Here is a 23977-nt window from a genome sequence, read left to right on the forward strand (position 1 = left end):
AAGGTTACATTGATTTGTTTATTGCACATGCTTAAAGGCCTCTCTTGATGCTCCTGAACTCAGACCCAGAGCAGAGGGATGCTGCTCTTTTATTTTTTATAATCACTGAAGTCAGGACTGTAAATGGTTCATAATGGAACTTGTAACCGATGCACGAAAAAAGTAGCTGAAGGACTCTTTAGTCAAATTTGAATAGCTTCTAAATATGTTGACAAGTTGTTAACCTTTTTTTACTAGGGCTTGTTTACTTGTTGTCCATGGAAATTCAAGTCACCCAGGGCCTCCTCTCTCTATATAAATAAGAACAAATGAGAAGCCCCTCAGCTGCAGACACACATGTGTCTCTGCTGTACTAAGAACCCATGCACATGTTCTCTCTGCTCCGATGACTAACAGCAGCCATTGGTTGTCTCCTGTACTGCCCCTCACAAGCTTTGGCAATGTGTTGATGTTTCTTTTCAGCATTTCTCTGGCTACATCTATCATTGTCCTCAACGTGTCTGTGTCCCTCTCCATCCTGCTGAACAAGGCTCTGCGCAGCCAGAACCGCTTCATGTACATGCTGAGCACCTGTCTCAGTGACATCTGCTCCGGTGTGTCCTATTATTATGCCGGTGTTCTTGACGTGAGAGATAGCTTCGACTCACCTACGAGAACTTTTTACATTGTACCCACATTCCTTGGGCTGTCTTACATGGCAATCCTGGCCGCACAGGCCGACAGGTACCACGCGATTGTATCACCTTTTAAATACTCCCAGCTCATGACCCGAAACCGGACCCTGCTGGTCATCTTCGCCTACTGGGTCTACGCTTTCCTCATCGTGGCTGCGCACAACTTGGTCACAATTGGGGTGGCCAAAAGGATCACGGGCATGGGTACGTTTGTAGGAAACATATTAACGGTGATTATAATGATAGGGCTGAATGTTAGGCTGTTCATTATAGCTAGGTTCCAGCTAGGGAGGGAGCCGCCCTCTGAGGAGAGGGACAGCAAGCGCTCCTCCGTGTATCTCATACTGGTGTTGGCATTGTTTTTCTTAGGGACGTGGCTTCCTATATTCAGTCACATTATTGTCTGTAACATCATTGGTTCCACCTGTTATAGCTTCAGAAATGAAGGCACTGACCCTCTGCGCATTTTGCCCCGAGTTAACGCTGTTCTGACCCCCATCCTGTACATCAGAGGCTGCTCTGCGCTCAGAGCCACGCTGCTCACCAGAGTGTGGAGACACTGCTGCAGGAGGAGGGTGATGTTTGACGAGTCTGAATGTGTACGCAAAAGTTGCAATACATGATAGTTAAATTCGCCCATCTAATTTATTTTTGGACACACTTGAGCCTAGAATGAATTAAATCGGCTGCTGTGATTTATATTTAGTCAATATTTATCATATTTGTTAAGCCTTGTTGACATGCTAGCTCATTATGGATGGTCACATCTATGACTTGTTGCATATTTTAGTTTTTCCCCATGTTCATTTTTGTTGAATCTTGCTTGAATGTATTTGTCTTGTTGTCCCCACTTGCCAACCAAACGTAGGCCTATTCAAGACACATGGGTTTTTATTATGAATGCAAGCTGTCAAATGTATAGTTAAAGGACATTTTCAGGCTTTGTGTTTCTTGGAAGATGTTGAAATTGTTTCATCATGAAGTCACAATGTGTAAAGTTTATAATTTCCTTTGTTGTCCTCAAATCGAATTGAACGTATTTTGATATCGTTGTTAAAGTTATAGTTTGAACGTCCCAGAACACGTTGCACAAAGACACTAAGGAGTTGCAAATAAACAGATTACCTATTGCCTGTTTGAATGGTGTGTCATAAGTTACGATATTTAAAAATTAAAGGTTGTAAATATTTAAACGTTTACTTTGTAGGCTTTATGGCTTTCCTGTCCTATTTTTTATACTCATTAATTTCCTTCTTTGAAACAATAACATCTGAAAAATGCAGATAACGGGTGTCCACGCCTTTATAAATGATTCTTCTGATAAGAAGAATTCAAGCTGTCACCTTGAATTAATACGCTATTTTTTGCTGCAGTGAATGTTGATTCGTTGTCATTGAAAGGTAGCACACGGTGAAATAACAGTAAAGATATTGGTTGCATGTGTTCACTGAGTTCATATAGAAGTTGCCATAGGCTAGATATTTGATTTATGGTATATCTTATTGCATTTGTTTCACATGCTTGCCTTACATCCAGTGCAATTATTTGTGAATGACACTCAATTATAGGCCAGGCTTATGCAACACCACAAGGCCATCTGAGCACCTTTATCACACACCTCAGTGAAGGGCTCCCCGCAGAGGATGCACTTTCCGTGGCCACCACAGCGGGTCAGAAGAGCACTTTGGCACAGCGCCATAACTCCGATATCCATGGAATGTGAACCATAAACTTCAAGCATGGCAGATTAAAGTGCCACACTATATGGATCAATCTATACCTCTTCAGTAGCGTGCACGCGATGGGCAAGAATATTAATTATTGTTGGCAGCCAGATGGCATCATCAAAGTAATCTCATTGATAAATGTCCAGTAACTGTATGTAGGTGAAACCTATCATGTATCCGGGTTTCTATTGGCTGAGGGCAGGTTGGGGTCCTCTGGGCTAAGAGGAGGAGCCAAGAGATCGTCACACTTCCGCACATCTGGTGGCCAATGTTTGAACCAGAACCATCTCTCTCTATTTTCTGCTGATACCCATAAATCATCTGACCATTAATCATCTCGAGAACCGTTAAGGCTCTGAACTCAAATCTAAAGTTTCCAGTTGCATTTTTTAATCTTAAATGCACCTGATAATTCTAAATTCAAAGTGAACAGGGTTCTTTGAGTTTTCTATGATTGCAATATAGAAATGAATAAAGTGCGTATTGAAACTGCATAGTTTAATATTGAAGACTCGTGAGTTTGTATAGAAACATAATGCACACTGCAAAAAATACATTAGTAGCCTACACATAATCCGTATCCATGGAACCAGCTTCAGCTTGGTATATTAACCGGTTACAATCAGACAAAAAAACATATTGTTTACCATATAATGATCTGATCATCGTTGCCAAGTCATGGCCTACTCACACCTTTATACTATTTTGTTGAAACTGCACTCGAAACCTGCAGGTTTCACTAAGACCCTACCATAAAACTATTGAGTTGTTTAATTATAATTTTTTTAATCAGAGAAGCAGACCTATACATTGCACAATATAAATTGTCAGACATTTTTTGCAGCGTAGAGCTGCAGTCAGCAGTATGGCTGAGTCGTGCTGCTGGGAGAAGAAGGCCTACATATAATATATCCCTCCCTCAGTCTTTCTCTCCCTGCCATCTTGCAGGTAAAGTTGCCAGGGGTCCTGGGCTGAGAAAGTGGCCAAACCCTCCCACAGTGGGATGTTTCCTCTGCTGCACTCTGGGCTGGTTTCTATTCAAATGTGGGTCAGGGGTGAGGAAGCCTAACGTCATAAGCTTGCAACATGGCGTCCCGAAGGCTGTGAGATGAGCAAGAGGATGGTAAAGAACGCTTGAGAACGATCCTACCGATGTAATAAGGTATTTAAAAGACATTATTTATCTTTAAGGTGGGAAGTAAATGCGCAACGGGGTTGATTTCGTGTTTGTTTTGATCGGATCGCCTTCTCCCAGCTGCTGCAAGGATCGCACGGGTTTTCGGCGTTACGGTGGTGTTTTTTCCACGGCGTGCCAACAAAAAGGGTCTCCGGTGGTGCCTATTATGGCTCTACCGGCCTCCTTGGCACGCCGACAAATCTAACACTATTTGTTTTAGTTTATCGCAGATTCATCTGGAAACCGCTAACATGCTTTGCAAATGTTGTGGCGTTTATTTTGACGTCGTGGGCATAAAAGAGATGCCCCACGGGACAAGTGAGGACCAAATATTCACCAGGATGGCAAAGCACATTAGCGACAGAAAGGGTCCACAAACGGCTCGCTGCAGCGCCTCACAAACGCCACTTTATCTCGTTTTCTCTGGTTTTCTAATCAAAATGTTAAATGAATTGTTTACCGAAATGAAGACAAATTAGCTGTCGCTCTCATTTCAAACGATATGTCTCGTGTAATCATAACATCGAGTTTTTTTAATTGCAGTAACTTGCACTTATTGTGTAAAGTAACATGGATAACTTTGAGGATTTTACGCACTAAATGTTGCGCAATATTCATTACAATCATATGTTACAGCCGATACCTATAGTGTAGCTTGCATTGTTATGTAGATAGGCTTAGTTTTAGGTAGTCAATTAACAAATGATATAACATGATTGTCTAAAGTACAATTAGACTCGGTAGTTTTCTGATTTGAAACGTTTTCGGTTAAATGGTGTCGATGCATTGAATTGTATGTCTTATAGCATATAGGTGGGCTACTGCTATACATCGACCATCTTTGTGATCTGCTACAGTGTGGGTGTAACATTACATTGTGACCCAAAACTGCCTTATAGAAACAGTGCTGTATGATATTGATTCCCGTGTTCATTAGTATTCTGATAAAACGGAAAACTCCTGCATGTTGAATACTTGATAATTAATATTGAACTCAAGACAACAACAAATCGTTCAATAGTTTATTAAACTATGTATTTGCTCAGGTGCAAAGGCAGCTTGGCTTCTCAGGTGATTAGTGTTGTTAAAGTACCAAGGGGCATGAAGATAATGAGGTACAGGAATGTCAGTAATGTGGGTTCCTTTGACTGGCTGCCGTTTTTTTATTGCCAAATTGAAATTCTGCTAGAACACTTCCAACTCAGGTCTCTTTTGCTTTGCATAGTTTCAACTAAGAACAATTACACTATGTACTTCTGATAAGACCAATGATTTTCTCAAATGTATTCTTGTATTACTGTACATGTCACTTATGTTCCTTGAGTAATACGTCTTGCCCTAGCTGAAGCAAGAGACCCCACTTAAATAAGTTGTTATTTTTCAGTTTTTGTCATGCATGACATAAAGGTGCATTTAGTATTGTTTGTAGCTTAATCAAACAAAGTTAACTGTAATATTCTTTGGATTAGATACATCCAGGGAAGTTTCTGTCATATACTTATGTTTTGAGTAAGCATTATAGTATATAGTTTATAGTTTCTATAAAAGCTGAGGCATTTTTAGACTCTTGACTTGGGAAAGTTTTGTCACAATTTAAGAGCATTATTAAGATAAATCTTTGTATTTTCACAACCTGTTATCCTCAGGGTTACAAGGTGCTCTAACTTAAAATGTGAAGATCATAAGACTGTATTTTGGCTGGTTACACCCTCCCACAAGTACAGTTGAAGTGAGCAGTTGCTCTGCTTGTTAGTCTTAAAAGTTGTTTAGCAGTTAGCTCAAGTGTGTGTTTCAACAATACAGTTGAAAAGATTCTGAGCAGCATCAAAATACATATTACACCTAATGCACATAGTCCAATTTGTTGAGGCTTGTGAAGTTTGAATAGGGCTCTTGGCTGTGCAGTATTGTTTGTTTGATAATGACAATCTTGCATCTGTAACAGCTATCAGCTTTGAAGACTGACAGTGCTCAGTGCTGAATTAATTTGATACTACTTTAAACAGTCTCTCTTATGAACAGAAACACCCGTTCTTCATTTCAGAAAGGAACAATGTGTGTGAGTGATTATACTGTGTTGCATTTTTAAAGAGTGGACAATTATGTTACACTAAAACATGTTTTATGTATGCTCTGTGGCAGATAAGTAGCAAGCTGATAGCTTAACTAAAACACTGAAATGAGAAGGATATTGTGACTAAAAAGTTTGAGAATTACTCTGTTGCCTGCTTTCCACCAAGCCTGCTGGAAGCATTTTGTATCTGTTGTCCAATATACATTACATGTTGCTACATGCATGGTCTAGTAATAACTGTCAAACACGTTTATTTAGTGGCATTAAAATGACCAAGTCAACTGATCAGTGTGACTAGTTTCATTGATTACTATGGACTACAAAGGGGGGCATGGGGGGTAATTTGAGGCCTGTGTATGTGTGCCTCATGATCAGCCCATTGGTTTTGCCTCACCCTACATGTCTCTTCACTGACAACACACGGTATCCTGTGTACATTTTGAATGTGGCTTACAGTGGCGTGTGTGGGCAGCACAGCGCAGTAAGGCTACTTAGGCTATATGTTCTGCTGACATGATTGAAGAGGACTTATAGATTGTGCTAGGCTGTTGTATCCAAACTGATCCGCCTGTTCTGTTCTGCGCTGTGCTGCTTGTTTGAGGGCAGTTTGGTTGGTGCAGTGACTGAAGCACCTCAGGGCAGGGTTGTTGTTGTTCTTAAAGAAGAAGAAACAGTCTGTGGAATGTAGTGCTGATAGCCAGAAGGTTATGCAGTGTTTAAAGGCTGGAGGAGGGGGAGGAGGGAGGGAGGGAGGGGGGGGGGGGAAGTGGCAGCTCTGTAAAACCTTGGACGATCCAGGATCTCGCCTTACCCAACATGCCCTCTGTCCTTAGTCAAAGCATTAGGCTCCAGGTCATGTGGGTCTGCTGCTTTTTACAGGGGAAGTTATCTCATCAACAAAGTTGATTATCTCAAGACAGAGGCCACTTCATCATGCCAATCATACAGTATGTGCACTTGTTAGTGGAGCTGATGATTACTTCACATTAGGGGTGTAACGGTACACGTACCCGTACCGAAATTATTCGGTACGGGCCCTTCGGTTCGGTACACGTGTGTACCGAAGTGTACCGAACGAATATAACGTTAAACGTAAAAAATTGAGAACGTGAACAACTTCTTGGAAGTAATCTCAGGTGGCAGCTCTGTAAAACCTTGGACCATACAGGATCTCTCCTTACCCAACATGCCCTCTGTCCTTAGTCAAAGCATTAGGCTCCAGGTCATGTGGGTCTGCTGCTTTTTACAGGGGAGGTTATCTCATCAACAAAGTTGATTATCTCAAGACAGAGGCCACTTCATCATACCAATCATACAGTATGTGCACTTGTTAGTGGAGCTGATGATTACTTCACATTAGGGGTGTAACGGTACACGTACCCGTACCGAAATTATTCGGTGCGGGCCCTTCGGTTCGGTACACGTGTGTACCGAACGAATATAACGTTAAACGTAAAAAATTGAGAACGTGAACAACTTCTTGGAAGTAATCTCAGGTGCTGCGTCGCAGCAGTCAGAGTAATTTGCTCCTATTGTGATCAACGCGTCATAGAGCGAGCAAGTCATTTCATTGGACGAGCTGGTCAGAGGGATGCGTTCAAATGTAGTCAGTAATTTGAGGAACTATCGAAATGGCGAACGCAGATAAAGTTGAGCTCGAAAATCCTCCAGCATCATTGAAGTCTCCGGTTTGGGAACATTTTGGTTTCGCAGTTACGTACAAGGATGACGGACAAAGACAGGTGGACCGAACCAAAGCTGTTTGTCGGCATTGTTCAACTAACATTGGTTACGCGGCTGGCAATACATCAAACTTGCACACTCATTTGAAAAGGCATCACCCGAACGTGAATATCACCGGTACCAAAAGACTGAAGTGCAAACCCAACTCCCACTAGCATTTAAGCCTCCACCAAAAACTTCAGACCGAGCCAAAGCTATTACAAACGGCAAATATCCTTATGTTGCCATGTTAGCAAAGCGCTACCTGGCTGTATCTGCTACCTCTGTCCCTAGCGAGAGGGTGTTCTCCACGGCAGGAGACATTGTTAGTGCCAGCAGATCTGCCCTTTCTGCAGCAATGTGGACAAGTACATCTTTCTTTAAAAAAACATGAAATGACAAGCAAGTCCTAATGTCAAACTGGCTGCTTAGGTACTAGTACAGTACAGTACAAATACAGATTATTTCAGTTCATCGAAAAGCTGCACCTTAATGTTTATTTTATTATATTTTATATTTATTTGAGTGAATATTCATAGTTTAATAATAATTAAAAACCAAAAACTAATAGTTTGTTTTGTGAGTACTAGTCCAGTAAAGTTCAAATAGATTATTTCAGTTCATCGAAATGCTGCACCTTAATGTTTATTTTATTATATTTTGTATTTATTTGATTGAATACATTATTCACAGTTTAATAATAATTTAAAACAAATATGTTATGTTTTGTGATAATTTTTTCTGCTGTACCGAAAACGTACCGAACCGAACCGTGACCTAAAAACAGAGGTACGTACCGAACCAAAATGTTTGTGAACCGTTACACCCCTACTTCACATGTGGCGAGGGTACGCAGTTGGATACAGAATGTGTGGGTGCCCATCGATCGGAAGTATTTGCTGGTAGGCTCATTGAAAGTCTCAGTGTTTATTTCGGTCTTTATTTAATTACTCTAGAGGGCACTTTGATGAGGATTGAGGACACTGAACATGGATACATAAACCCGTTGAGAGAGAGAGGGCATTACCCTTTTACTGTTTTTGAAAAACGCCCACTTAGTCAGACAATTCTATCGGTTATTATCTGAATCTGAATGTCAGTCGAACAAAATTATCCTTTTGTTGATAAATAATATACATTGTCGTCTTGTTATTATTTGGATATGAAATTGTATTAATAAATGTTGTTAGATAAAATTACTGGAAGCTAAAGCTAAAAAGTTTAGTTAAGGCATTTGAAAGAATTTGGTAAAGTGCAGTGACTCTAACCTGCTCCTGTCATGTTGTTGCTTTCTGGTTCTTGACAGTTCTAAGAAATGAATATCTATATACACGGCACAGTTTTGCTTAAGATATAATTCAAATGTATTACATATATCAATGTCCTCCATAATAACCCATATTTCCAATAAAATATTGAAACACTCATCACACACATTTTTGCAGAAGTACTGAGAACCATAAAGGGAAATCTCCTAAGCCACCATAAATCAAACAAAACAGTTCCAGAGAATATACATTTTAGTAAAACATTGTGCTTTAGTGTACAGAACTTTTATCTTTTAGCTTTGTATTTTCAGCTTCATTCACATGACCCCTGACCCCTGCCTGCAAATACTCCCATACCTGGAGCCAGCCTTAAATCTAGCATTCTGCCCTGCTCCTACTTTTATTATATTCATTTAATTATGACATTAAATTGTCACATGCTGATGAATAACGTTTGGTTGTTTTTAAATGGGGGTTTTCCATATGGAGATTGTGCACAGTAGGGCTGTGCATATTCACTGGTCTCACGATTCGATTCGATTACGATTATCCTGTCAACGATTCGATTCAATTCGATATCCCGATGCATCACGATTCATACCAATGCGTTGCATCCTCAATTTTATATATTACTGCACATGGCTTATTTTTCATCAATGCATACATGCAGTAAATACATATGAACTCTCTTTTTATTATTTAGAAAGTGCTTCAGAAATCAATAACATAAATGTCTTGACATTAATTTATAAACCAAAACAAATGAATTGTATAGGTCTAGCCTCCGTGTGTGAAGTTGTTCCATCCTCAAAAACAAAAAGCTACTGCTTCTGCAGTCGAGCTGCAGCTTCTAGCCACAGTCTTCTGTTAAGAAAGGACACTGAATGTCCTGAATGAGGCATCACACACAGGACTTGAGTCTGAACACAGCAGACAACAGGAGTATTTACAACTGCATATACAAACAACATACTGCATGTGGGTGCACACTTACATTCTCTGTTTTACTGTTACATAAATCCCATGAATGTATGAGATTAAATTAGCTTCATTATATCTCAGTGATTAAGTGAATAATAAAGTTTCTATCGGGTCACTATCAGCATGTCACTCATTATTTTCAGGGAGGGGGCGGGGCTTGGAGGAACGGAGAGGAGACGGTGATCGCGGAAGCTTTTTTCCTCCTGCCTTCACAAACTTTACACACGTATATATCGTCTGAAAATTGCTAGAGGACATTCATACTCTGCAATCCAAGACTTAATTAAATCCACCAAAACCCTGACATGATTGTAACGCGATTGTTTTTGAAAAACATAAATCCCTGTCTGTGTCTCTGAGCCGCAGCGACACGGAGTGATTCAGAGCGGGTCCTTCTGCTGTGGGTTCTGGACTGGTGTTCTTGTGTTGGTGGATAAAGCAGACTGCTCCGTGTTTGGTGTTGCTGTGCCGCTGTCACGTCTGTTCCCTGATCTTTACGTCACCGATATTAAAGTGACAGAACAAAAAACGTTAAAGTAAAGTTTTCCGCGGCCGGAAAATCAGGAAGCAACGTTACTACGCTATAATCGATTATCTTCCGTCACTGCATCGATACCGAATCGTCCACGTCCTCATCGCAATGCATCGTAGAAACGATTATTTTCAACACCCCTAGTGCACAGGTTAGGCAACTGCATCCAAACCTGACAAAAACAATAAATGTATGAGGTTGTACATGCTATTTTTGCACACTTGATAAAGTATACTGTTATGCCCTCTAGATTTGGCTGTAGCTTATTTGTCTAGCTATGGATGAAATGCACACCACAGAATACATAAATAAATGACCTGTTGTGGTGTAGGAAAAACATTTTGAGACTTAGGCGACTGCTTTATCCTTTGAGGGAAATCTTAAGACACGTCTTTCTTCTTCGATGGTGTTAATGCCCTGCTGCAGGAAAAGTTGTCATTTACTACTAGGCATTTTCATTTTACAAAAGTGCATGAATTCAGTCATGAGTTTGATTACAGGTTGACTTGTGCTCCTGTAAGATGGTTCACATGTTTGTGTATGCATGTGTGTCTGTGGCATAGAGAGAGAATATGCTCTTCTTCTGCAGCACAGCCCTAGTACATATGAGGTTCACAGCAACCTTTGGCCCCCTCCTGTGAAGAAGTGGACGGGGCTCCTTTCATTCCAATGCACCCTGGGCAGGACTTATTTGTCTGTAACATGGCTGAACTGCCTGACAGACAAGGAGTCTTAATTGGAAGGTTTCTACCCAGACTGCGGAATAGATACTGTAATGCATGTGCCCCCCTCACCCTTAAGCTAAGCAGTACTAGGCTCATTCACCTGTTCACGAGCATTTGTATCCAAAAAATGTATAGAAAGCCACTTCTCTAAGACAGTAGAAATTAGCATTAACTTCTTATCTTCATGTTTCTCAGCATTTGTATAGCAGGACGTCTCCCCTGCAGCTTTTTTGAAGAGATTATAACCAGAAATGGATCAGTGTTCAAAATTCCAGCAGATGCTCTGCAACAGTTCTATTCAACCACATGCCATGGAGACACAATAAAAAGCAGGTTTTATTCCAAGGAAAGGCCACAGCTGGTGATTTCACTTTTTATTTCACCCTCTGTTTTCTCTGGTCCGAGCATCACCCTGAATATTCTGCTTTTCATGGCACCACATTGCTGCAGATAAATAGATAAACAAGACTATACGGCCAGTTTAGTTTGACTTTGCCCCAAAATTGGAAATAGTTTATTTTTGGAATTAACTTTATGTATTCGACACGTATAAATTACAAATGGTTTCTAACGTGTTTTTGTTTACCTATGTGTGCATGACAAAGACATCAGAGAGTGGAGGTACTGCTGTGGCAGCGGTGTGGCAGGATGAAAGAAACATCATTACTCTTAGAAGTGCTGCATGTAGCCAATAGAAACTTAAATAAGTAAGCCACAATACCACATCATAATATTGCTTGAGCATCCACACAGGATGCATTGCACAGCCCGCCCCAACCAAAAGCTTTGAAAAAAGGAAAACAGTTCCCTTTCACTAATAATATACTTATACATCATGATGTTAAATAAAAATCATCAAGGGAGATATTACTAACTGATAACATGCGTTTAACTGCAGGTTTTCCGGTTTCCAGGTTACTATAAAGAAACATATTAATTTCCTGATTTGTGCTCATATTTTCTGTGTGCATTTAAACATATTAAATGTCGACCTGAAATGTTTCTGCAAACTGAAATATTACTCAATCGTTAGAGATCGGTTTATTGCATTTCTTCCGGTGCAGCATATATTACACAGGTGTAAAGGAACATGTAGAGCAGGTAGCTAAAAGCACAGCTGTAAGTTTAATATTATCATCATTATGTGGTGAGCCATCCCTTCTCTCCAGCAGACCTGAAACCCAGTACCCACGAGTCTTGCGTGGATCAGCCTTACCCATGTAGCAGCGTCAGCCATGTTGGAATGGCTCAGAGGTGGTTGCTCTGTGTTTGTATTTCAAACTGGCTTTGTACCATCCCCCTAACCCCTCCCCCATTCCCCTGCCCACCAGCATACTCTCTGGGTGTGTGTGTGTGTGTGTGTGTGTGTGCCGTGTGCATGTGTTAACAGGCTCTGTGTGTGTGCACACTCAGGGAGGCCTTGCGCTCATGTACAGGATTGGCTGCCTTTCTGTCTGTTTCAAACACTCTTTACCTGCACATTGGTCTCCTCGGCCCACCCTCTGATCTATGTGACCCTCTCCTCTACACAGTTATACAAAGTTATTATGTATTGTTGAGAAGAATGGCTGTGAACCATAACCCTGCAGTAAAGCCTGGGTTAAATATGTTTTTAAAAGCCTAGATCTTGTTTTCTATTGGTTGTTTAGCAAATTACCTTTCCTAGTAGTAGGGTGTGTTTGATATTGCGCCACAGGACTTTGCCTCAGCTCTGCCCTCTCTCCTGGCTCTCTACCCTCTGTTCAGGAGATTAGTGCCACAGCCCACTGCATGCACACCAACTCTGAAAGGTTTACTAGCTTGCTGTTTAATCTATAAACTCCTTGGAAAAAAGATGCAATAACAGCCACCAGCAAATTAAGTAAAACCAGATCATCCAGATCACTGGTGTAACCAGTTTAATTTAGAGCAGACTCACCTTAACTCACGGCGTGGGGCACTGTAGCCATGTTTCCACTGCATAATGCAACACACCTCTACTCAACTCAATTTGCACCTCTTTGGTTTAAAATAAGGACACGTTTTTATTTTTTTTAGTACCATTTCGTAAAGGGTTCTAAACGAGCTGAGTTGAATCTGCAACACTGCAGACTAGGGCTGAACGATTAATCGATTTTAAATTGAAATCGCGATTTGAAATGATGCGATTATCAAATCGCAAAGCCTACGATTTTCTTAACATTTTTTTTTTACTTCTTGTGTGTCAGTCATCAATCAATCAATCAATCAATCAATCAATCAATGTTTATTTATATAGCCCAATATCACACATGTTACATTTGTCTCAGTGGTCTTCACAGTGCGTACAGAATATCAGTATGACAATACGACACCCTCTGTCCTTAGACCCTCACATCGTACAAGGAAAAACTTCCAGAGAAAACCCATCCACACCAGATGTGCTGTGCTCCACATGTACCAGCCATTGTTAACCAATCAGAAGTGGCCCATGATAGAAGGTGATAGACAGATTGATCCAATCATCTGCCAAGTATTTTTGAAAGTGCCTGCCCTTTCCAAATGGCTTCCAATGGAGCTTTCCTAGATGGTTTGGTGAAACAAAGCATCTGAGTCAGGTCAGTAATGCTCCATCACATGTTCTACATCTATCACAGGGTGAGTCTTAAACTGAAGCTTGACTTTAAAGCAATCCAATGGAAGTTTCATGTAAGTTTAGTTATTTAACTCGTAGCTCGGGCTGCGGGGGTGCTATAAACGGGAGCATGTTGATGCGACCTTCCTAGCTGGAGATATGGCCGCATTTTACAATAAAATTCCGCTGGGTGTCTTAAAAACAAATAGTGCAAATCGCAATATTTGTCAGAAAAATCGCAATTCGATTTTCCCCCAAAATCGTGCAGCCCTACTGCAGACCACTGAGAGGTTGGGGAGAATTGTAATTGGCACTTAAAGGGATCTCCTGCACAAAGCCCGGGTACTGTCAATAGCGATTGCATTTTTAAAATATCCCTGGATACTGTCCATAGTGGAGAATTAAATGGAGTAAAGCACATGGCAAGGCAAGGCAAGTTTATTTATATAGCACCTTTCAACACAAGGCAATTCAAAGTGCTTTACAAAAAACAAAAGACATTAAGAAAATGGCATTTAAAATCAGTCATTAAAAAGAAAAGATAATAAAAAAAATGGTACTTAAAATTAGTTGTAGTATGAGTTGGCATTTGATGCTGACTATTTTTCTCTCCCTCCTGGATCTACACACGGATATGTTATCCTGATCACACCTGTCAAGTCTGTGTATACAACTCTGTCTGTTCATCTCCTCATCAGCAGACTACTGACACAAGTCAATGTGGAGGCTAATCAGTAGGGTGCTGTGTCTTAGAAATTAGGTGTCCCCCCTCTATCATTAAGCCACAGTCATTTTTTGAACAGCTTAAAGGTCCCATGTCATGCTTTTCCGGTTATTACCCGTCCCCTTGTGTGTTTATGAAGGTTTTTATGCATGTAAACGGTCTGCAAAGTCACAAACCCTCAAAGTACACCCTGTAGCGATTAAAACTCTAACACAGAAAATACCTGTCTATGCTGCCCCAGAACGCCTCGTTGGAGATTTCTCTTTTTCTTCCTGGGCACACTGACGTGCCCATACTCAAATGGACCCATTGGTCCAAATGGACAAATCCGTGTGTTCGGGCTGGGTTCAGCTGTGTCTCGCTGTCTTGCAGACGGCCACTGGGCTCATATGGAGGAGGGGGGGCAGGAGCTCCAACAAGCCGTTTAGGACAGAGAGTGAATACACATACTATACAGAGATGAGCTCAAAACTAAATCTGGCACTGTTAAGCTTGATACATTTTAATGTTTTAAGTGTTCATTACTGTGCATTGTCCCTGCCAAATAAACTATTAAATGAGAAAAAATGCTGTATGAGAAACCAATGCGATTTTGGAAAATTGCACAATATAAATCTATTCTAGTATACCTCAACAATGGAATTATGATCAGTAGAAATGGCCATTACATGGGACCTTTAATACTGCAGAGAAGGTAAACTGATCCTGTGCACGAAGGGCAATGTCTATATCCTGGTCTGTAGTACAAGCCCAGAGCTGCTTTGATGGGTATGTGGGGCCATATTTGGTGATGGCAGGTAATGTTTTTTAACAGCATTGCTTTTAGCAGCCAACTTGCTATCTCTAAACCTCCTTGCCAGCTTTTAGGAAGGGACTTCGAAATACAGGGACACAAGCCAGCTACTGACCTTACATGATAACTGTGAGGCTGCAATGCTGTACCAGCCTACACCTTGTCTTGAAAATGGTTCTATAGACTGCAAGAAGGGCCATGCACTCACAGATGGAGCTGCCATCATAGTGCAGGCCTATCCGTCTCCTGTGGTATTAAGCCTGCCTTCCTGGGCAGCACCATTGGAAGGAGAGCTGGGCCTACACGTGTCCCACCCTTGCTGCATATAGATCAGCCGTAATCCATTAGCAGCTCCCTGGAATCCAGCCGGCACAGCACTGGAGGGGCCAGGGGGAGAGGGTAGCTGTGGGTGATGGGGGGGGGGGGGGGAGGAGGAGGAGGAGGAGGAGAGAGAGAACGAGGGATGAGAAGAGGAGGGGGTGGGGGAGGGCTTTTTCTCCTGAGCTTGCTTCTCTTCTCTGAGCCCAGCCCCCTTTTTATGTTGGCCTGCTGGAAAAGCCTCCTGAAACCCCCCCATAAAGCCTGCAGAGGTGTGTGTATGTAGGGAGAGAGACTTGACTGATATATGGCTTCCTGGCTGGCATCATAGCAGAGGCCCTTCTTTCTAGCAGCCCTCTTCTCCATTTCCGCCTGCAGGGCAGAGCGCCACACACCCCTCCAGCACATTCTGCAATTTAATGCATATCTTGGTGATGTGTTCCAGAATGGCTCATTATAATTCATGTTGGGGACAGCGAACTGTTCCTGGGATTTGTCTGCATGCCCGGTGAGAGGCTGGTGAGGGTGGGAGGTAATAGAGAGAGCGAGCGAGAGAGGAGAGGAGAGGAGCAGGGGAAAGACGGGGGAGGGGAAGAAGAAGAAGAAGAAGAAGACCATGAGTAGAAGTGTCAAAGCGGAGGAGACAAGCCCAGGCCTGGACCTGAGAATAATGATCACTCCAGCTGATTGTATCAGCTAGTATGACTGTTCAAACAGTCGCTCTGATACACCAGCCAGCCATCTCCATTTAACAATCTTCACCTTGTTGTTCTTATATGATTTTCAGTGTTCCCTTTATAGATTTTTCTCGTCATGTCTTACAACCTCCTCCTATTTTGTTTCAGAATGTAATGATGCATCAATATTGTGCTGGAAACCTCACATTCTTTGAGAAAGAATAGCTAAAAACATGCTTGGTTAATGTATTTACGCTCAACTGAATGGTAAAGAGCACAGTAGTTGTAGCTGATGGCATGCCTTCTACCTTTGTGCAGTTGTTCTTGATGGTATACACCAGACCTATTTGAAACTGGAAAAAAGGCTGTACTCCCTGCCCTCGGTTTAGTGTATGAACTTTAGCCTGATACATTCAGATGAGTTATTCCAGCAGGGCTTTTGAGAAAAGACGAGTTTAGTGGTGTGTATTTGCATTTAAGCTTTGCCCTCCAGTCTCTCTAGCTGACTTTAGAAACCCCTCCCTTCTTTTCTGCTGCACATTAGGAAACATGATTTTCAGAAAATATCTAGGTTGGCACTTGGTTTAAATGGCACATTTTCAAATGTATTTATGGCTTGAGTTAAGCATTTCCCTGCATTACAGTGTAATCTCCTATAATACGATATAACCTGCTCCGATCGGGGGCATTACAGATGTGTGTCCATACTCCCAGCATGCCCAGGGCTCTAGGAACATCATGAACACAAGTAAAGGACACTCCCTGCTACAGTTACATCACTCCTGAGCTCTGGCTATAGCTCTGTTATTGCAGTACACCAAATGTGTTCTTCAGTGTCTAGAAGTAGAGCCGTTTGGTACAGAATAGGTCATTAATATATGGTTTTAACAGTAATTGAGATTCATCTGTCCTATTTCCATATGAGGGCCTCTCGGGAGGATCAGGTGTTGCTGTCCTCTTCTTTGAGCCACACCCTCCCCCCCCCCCCCCCAGTCTCTGCCCTAGCTCCTGTGTAGTTTTACCTGCTCAGGTGTCACCTAATCCCTCCCCCCGGCCCTGCTGTGGCACCGACCCCCACCTCTAGACAATGGGGCAGGGCTGACATTACCATGACCTAATGGAGGCGAGAGTGAGCCAGGTTTCCAAAGAGGGCACCCCACCAAAACTAGAGTTACTCTGCGGTGATAGGGATGAGAAGCTGAGGGGAGGCACCTTAGGAAAGTAGTCACTCTGCCCTTTCTTCTTCTACGCCCCTTTGGCCTTTGTGCCAGAACAGTGGCAAGGTGTATCAGAACTTGATCCATGTAGAGTTTCAATTTGTTTAAAAGGGAAGTTGGGAGGAAGGGAAGGGTTCCAGTTTCTAAGCAGTTGTTTCATTTTGTGGCACGCCATGCTAACAGTTGACTAATTATGTGAGAGCTAATAGCTTGGATTGCTAACTCACAGTTGGAGTCATAACACATGAAGATTAATAGTTATAAATATCAGACGTCCAACCACTGTCACTGTCATGGTTTTTTCTTACTGCACTGCAATAAACAAACAATTTAACCAAGCTTGCACAAACGCACAACATTTTCTACAATGCAAGCCCTGTGTGCTATCTCGTACAACTCATTGCTTGGTAAAACAAGCTTTTTCTGAACTTGAGCATGTCACTCTTAAAACTGTATTGAAGAATAATTTATCATAGTCTAATTCTTAATGTATACAATGTAAAACTAACCGCCTTTTTCTTTGTTTTTCTTTCAGCTTCAGGTGGTGCTCGTGTAGGAAGAGAGAGAGAGAGCGAGAGAGAGAGAGAGAGAGCGAAGGAAAGCAGGAAGGTGGAAATGGAACTGCCAAATCATGCCAAACAACTGCTGCTGCAACTCAACCAGCAGAGAGCCAAGGGCTTCCTGTGTGATGTTATCATCGTGGTGGAGAATGCACTCTTCCGCGCCCACAAGAACATCCTGGCGGCCAGCAGCATCTACTTCAAGTCTTTGGTCCTTCACGATAACCTCATTAACCTCGACACAGAGATGGTTAACCCTTCTGTATTCAGACAAGTTCTGGACTTCATCTACACTGGGAAGCTCATGTCCTCCTCAGAGCAGAGCAATGAACAGAACTACACTGCCCTCTTAACCGCAGCCAGCTACCTCCAGCTCCATGACCTCGCTGCTCTGTGCAGAAAGAAGCTTAAGCGCAGTGGTGGGAAATCCCTGCCAAGTAAACCCTCCACTCCAGGTCCCCAAAGCCGCTCACGCCTCAACAACCAGCGCCTTTCCACTTCTACGCCAGCTGGCCCCAAAAACCACTATCCTCCGACCCCATCCGACGTCGACCAGCCACAGCCAGATGAAGGCCTTCGGGACAAGCTCTCAGATGACGAAATGTTTGTTGGCAGCTCTGGGAGGAATGGCAATGGGGGGAATGGCAGCAGTAATGGAAATCTCAGCAGTGGAGGAAGTGCTGGGGAACCAGACCTTGGACTAGATCTTTCCAAGAAGAGCCCTCCCTTTGCTGGCACAGCCACTGATGCCCTCAGCCCACACAGCATATCCCAAGAGTCCCCTCAATCTGCCTCAGTATCCACAACCAACAGTGCCTCACTGGATGACTCCTCTACCACCCTACCAGGTGTCGACACCGGCTCAGAGGAGCTCAACTCCTCCTCCAAAGCCTCAGAGGACAACCAAAACCAGCCAGATGGCCCTCCACCCCAGAAGAAATCTCGGCAAGGTGCCCGCAAGAACGAATGGCCTAAGAGAGAGGCATCAGGGTTGAAGTCTGAGGATCATGAAAGGCCTCTTGTTAACGGGGTGATTGTGGGTGCTAAAGATGGACGCTCCTCTGACCAGTCCTTCCAATGTAAAGATGAGGACGAAGGAGGGGAAAATGGTCAAGACCACACTGATGAAAGCGGGCAAAGTGACGGAGAGAGTGCAGGAGGTGGAGGAGGAACAGGAGGGGGAAACCACAGCGCCAACTACGTTTACCGGCAAGAAGGTTTTGAGCCAGCGTTTGGGGACAACCTCTATGTGTGCATTCCCTGTGGTAAGGGCTTCCCCAGCTCTGAGCAGCTCAATGCTCACGTGGAGACTCACAATGAGGATGAGCTCTACATCAAAGAAGAGGCAGGGACCTTTGTGAAAGAGGAAGACGAGGAGGAGGCAGAGGACCTCTCTGCCCCCGTGGGTCCCTCTAGCTTTGGCTCTGAAGCGCGTCCGTTCAAGTGTACAGTCTGCAGTAAGAGCTACAAAGACCCCGCAACTCTGAGACAACATGAAAAGAGCCATTGGCTGACCAGGCCTTTCCCCTGCAACATCTGTGGCAAAATGTTCACCCAGAGGGGCACCATGACACGCCACATGCGCAGCCACCTTGGCCTCAAGCCGTTTGCGTGTGAAGAGTGTGGCATGCGCTTCACACGCCAGTACCGTCTGACGGAGCACATGCGTGTACACTCTGGGGAGAAGCCGTATGAATGCCAGCTATGCGGGGGGAAGTTCACCCAGCAGCGCAACCTCATCAGTCACCTGAGAATGCACACCTCACCCTCTTAGAAACGCATCAAGCCAAAGAACTCTGGGAATAGAAAAAAGTTCTCTACCTTTTTTTCCATCTCAACAGCAAAGAAACGCACATGTCCACATTTACTTGCAAACACTCACAGTTCTTCATATTAATTCCAGTTTACGATGCCATGGCTAAGTGAAAGATGTAGCTGTTAGCCACAGTGGGCTCTTGGTGACGGTGGGAACTGTTGATGCAAGGATCATGTCATCATTAATACCAAGCAACGTCTACTCACCTGCTCAGCAGTTCAAGAGGGACAATTACTCCTGTCTCTCTCCAAAGACTTCTGGTCTGTCAAATGTGAATGTGGGTACTGATATAAAGTCAAGCCCCCTCGCCTCATACCCCTCAGCAGCCTTTCTCTCTTCTACCTGAGTATTGAGTTTTTCAGATTGGTCTTCATACTGATGAACTCAAAAGTCCCCTCTGAACTCCAGTGCTATTTTGACCAAAAACCTGCGCAAACAATACTGGCAATAATTCAGCAAAAGATTATTTTTACCCTCACAGCTTTATATCCTTTGTTATGTTGGTGATGGGGATCTGTATGTAAGAGGAGGGGTAACTGGGGTTGGGACCATCTCCATGCTTTAACTGAAAGACCTCAAAAAAGGTGGAATGACATTGGATTATGTTTTTATTTTCACAGACCATGAAAACTCAAAGTCCTCTATACAGCTGGAGGACAGGGAGGATTTTCAATGTTATTGGTTTTGCCTGCTAGTGCTCCCAGGAGAGAATCCTGGTTCGAAACCCCTTGAGGTACTTGATTTACTTAAAGAGCTTGTAATGTTTCAGTGAATGTTTAAACTGGAAAGTCTTGGGATGTTTCTTGTTGAGGGGAGGGATTTGGGCTGGGGGGGGGGCTGGCTAATGAGAAGGGGTTTTAGACTGAACGTTATGTTCAGTGGGTACGTATATTTTTTTGTCTGTATAGCTTTCCTCCCCTCAGAAAAAAGAAAAGTCTATTTATATAGGCTTGTGACCTCGCTACCTCTGATTATTCTTACGAACTCTATGTTGATTAGTTGAAAGTTCCTATGTAATTAATTGTAAAAAGTGTGTAGATTATGGTAACTTTTCACCTAATGCTTTAACCTGCCCATCTCTCAACACAGGTTTTTGATGCTCATAGGTTTTACACATTAATATTGTTTTTAGCTGTTGTATTTACTTGTCAAATATAGCTTTTCGGGTGCCCTGGTCAGTGTGGCCCCACCTCAAAGTGTACTGTAGCTTCCTGCCTGGAGCAATTAGTGGTTAGTTAGTGTAGATGTATAGTGTTCCAAAGATCTTATGAATGTTGAGGAGAACAGAGCTAACTAACATTGCTAGACAAGTTCATAACCAAAGTTTTAAAAAGATGTACTTAAGATTTATAGCATACTAAATTATTTCACTTTTTGATTTCCTTTTTGCTGTATAAAACAAATTATGAATTATATTCTAAGTCCAGACAAAGAAATCCACTCTTTTGATGGAATGTTGGCCAATGACTCTGAGACTGAGGAAGTTTATTGTGGTTTGCAAGGAAAGCTTGTGCTGATTGGTGGGCCGGTATAATTAAACTTTACCACCTAACGAAATGGTGAAGTTTAAAAACGTGTTCCCTGAACATGTTTTCTTTTCGTTTGTATCCAGAGTCCTTATCACTTTATATTCCCTGACTTTAAAAACAGGACTTGATGACATTGTATGTGTTCTGTTCAGACCAAAAAAAAAAGAAAAAGACAAAAAAGATAGGAATTATAATCAGAATTTTAATGTGAAGTTCAAGTTGCTTGTTAGTTTTTGAGCCAGACTTGTGAAAACTTGTAATAAGAAGGGAGAAGCAGAGATGCACTGGACAGCTGAACAACTCATCGGTCTCCTGCGGCATCCTTCTGTTTCTGATTGTATTTCATTATGTCACAGAATGATTTAAAATGATTTAAGACCGCTAAAGCTTTACCTCATCATAAGCAACCACACGTTGGGAATGGCCACTCTGTTATCTGTCCAGTGTATCTACTCTAACAGTTACACTGTGGAGCATGAACCTTCACTACAAGTTTTTGGTATAGGCATTCCTCTATTATGTTGGTTTAACTGTCTTCTTGATTTTTTGTATTCCTCTTTCGTCCTCATGTTATGGTCTGTGAAATGTTTGTTATCATAGGGATGCAGCTACAGTTACACAAACATCACTACCGTTTAAAGGTACCTGCGTCCTGGACTCCCGGGGCTGTTACTTGGTTATGTTGGATGTTGGTGTCTTGCTGTTTAAGCAGTTGCTGTTCAGTGATTGCATGGTACATCTATGAATTTTTCACACTCCCCGACCCAACCACAAACATGTTATTTATCGCCTGATCCACTGTTGCTTGTGACCTCTTCTAGCTTAAGAGGGAGTCCACAATGCATTGCCTTCAAACGTTATTGTACTTGTCAGCACTTACTGCAGTACAGCATAATGTCTGTCATGCAAAAGGTGTTTTTATACATCAAGATCTCTAGCCATCTCTGCAAAAGACTTTGCAGCTGCATTTGAATGCTTGCTTGCTTGACATAACGAAGAAAAAAACTACGAACTCCAAACTGTGACAATACTACTACTATTACTACTACTACTACTACTACTACTACTAGTACTACTACTACTCAAATACTTCAGGGATTGTTCTGCATCTGCGAACGCAGACTCTCAGCTACATTTGTAAGACATAGTATTGTATCGATTTCTCTGTATTTTAATCATGGGAAAAGCAAAACACTAGTTTCGTATTTAAGACAAACGGGCGGGGTACTTTTTCAACTAACACAAAGAGCCTGGACAAAGGCGAGGCAGCTTGAAACAAGTCTACATTTTAGTTGGTAACACAGTATGTTCAGAAATAGTTTCAAAGTTGTATAAAGAACTCAGAAGAAGAAGAAGAAAAGAAAAGCTCATACCCAAATCCACAAACTATTTTTTAAACCAAAGCACATTTGAATGATTATGGAACCATGTGTGGCTCTAAAAAGAAACATATGTATTTATCTCATTGTTTACATAAACTTTTACAGTTTTACAGACCTCAATCGAGGCTCGGCCAGACGGAGAGGTGATTTTGTGTATTTTGTTTTATTCTTAAAGATGCTTTTCCACAGAGGTTGCTGCCAAAGCAAAAGCATAGCGTCAAACATGGGGTGAACTGCTACATATTCAATTATGGGGAGGGGCTAGTGGTTTAGGGGCTCCCCCTTCTCTGCCAGCTGGCTTTGGGGTGACCCTGCGCCCCGCTCCCCCTGCCCTCTGGCCTGTCTTCTGATGGGAGCGCAGCGATGGGGGTGGGCAGTGCGTCCTTGACGTATTAATCAAAAGGCATTGTTAGACAGGGTCTTTAGCTACATTTTGTGACTCGGTTTGCCCAAATGCACTCGGACTACCTCTGCTGTGAGGGTCCCATGATGTAGTGGGTGGGTGGGTGGGTGATGCTAGAATGTTTTGGGTGGTTTTAGTAACATGGTACATCTCTCATGCTGGCGGTTCACGAAACCTATTTGGAGAATGTAGCTTTGATTTGTTCACTGCATGTAAACAGGCTCAGCTGATAGTCTTAACTGTGAATGTTATTGTCATTTTTCTGCTTTATGATGTTTTTTTCTTAGCTGCCTGTGTTCTGTGAGTAAAAGCAGCACAAACCTCTGGCTGGCCGGGCCTCAAACAAAGTTGGTGCACACACTTATTGACAGTGTTCTTTTTTTTTTTATCAAATGTCTATTGTCAGTGATGAATGTATTTATTTCTGGTCCTGTCCTCACCCCTGCAAAGAATGTGCTCAGTGTGTGAGACTGAGGTGGAGGCAGGACCCCTTTTTGTTATTTTTTCGTTTTGAGGATTTCAAGCTGAGAATCAAAAGTGAGACACAAGACCACAATATGTGAAGTTGACTTTTTTTTGTGGGAGAACTGATTTTTTTTCCAACTCAAAGAAAATGGTTTCTTTCTCAGTTATACCGGACGGTCTGTAAGGTTTTTATTTCATGTGATTCACGATGGGTGTTTTTTGCCCATGTGTTCTTGAGTTCTCACTGAATGACTGCACACCAGGGGAGTTGAATTGTAACCCCTTGTGTGTGTGTGTCTGTGGACACAGGCAGGACACAGACCTGCCTGTGCAGAACGGAGGCTACTGTATCTTTTTTAGCCTGCTCTCCCTGGGTGTTGCCATGCTGCTGCCATTTAAAAAAAACACACACATTCACAAACATGCACATAACAACTCTCTCTGCTGAATCGCAGTGTTCTCATGACTATTGTTACATTTCTTGTCTTAAACGACTAGCCACTTCGTCTTTCTTATTTACATGTATCCGTTTTTAGTGTCTATTAGTTCTACATTGGAGGATTTTAGAAACGTTGGGTGAGATAGCTTTACTAAGTGCACTTTGTATGTTTTTCAAAGCT

The 23977-nt window shown here is 42.4% G+C and overlaps 1 protein-coding gene across 1 annotated transcript; it reads left to right on the forward strand.

Moving 5' to 3' along the window:
- The first annotated feature begins 3356 nt into the window (after positions 1 to 3356).
- On the forward strand, positions 3357 to 22969 carry hic2 (hypermethylated in cancer 2). The gene is made up of 2 exons (XM_034091646.2): positions 3357 to 3563; positions 17738 to 22969. Exon 2 carries the CDS (start codon positions 17818 to 17820, stop codon positions 19534 to 19536), a length of 1719 nt encoding a protein of 572 aa, XP_033947537.1. The 5' UTR covers positions 3357 to 3563; positions 17738 to 17817; the 3' UTR covers positions 19537 to 22969.
- The last annotated feature ends 1008 nt before the right edge of the window (positions 22970 to 23977 follow it).

This window comes from Pseudochaenichthys georgianus, chromosome 9 (genome assembly GCF_902827115.2).
Source record: "Pseudochaenichthys georgianus chromosome 9, fPseGeo1.2, whole genome shotgun sequence".
NCBI lineage: Eukaryota > Metazoa > Chordata > Actinopteri > Perciformes > Channichthyidae > Pseudochaenichthys > Pseudochaenichthys georgianus.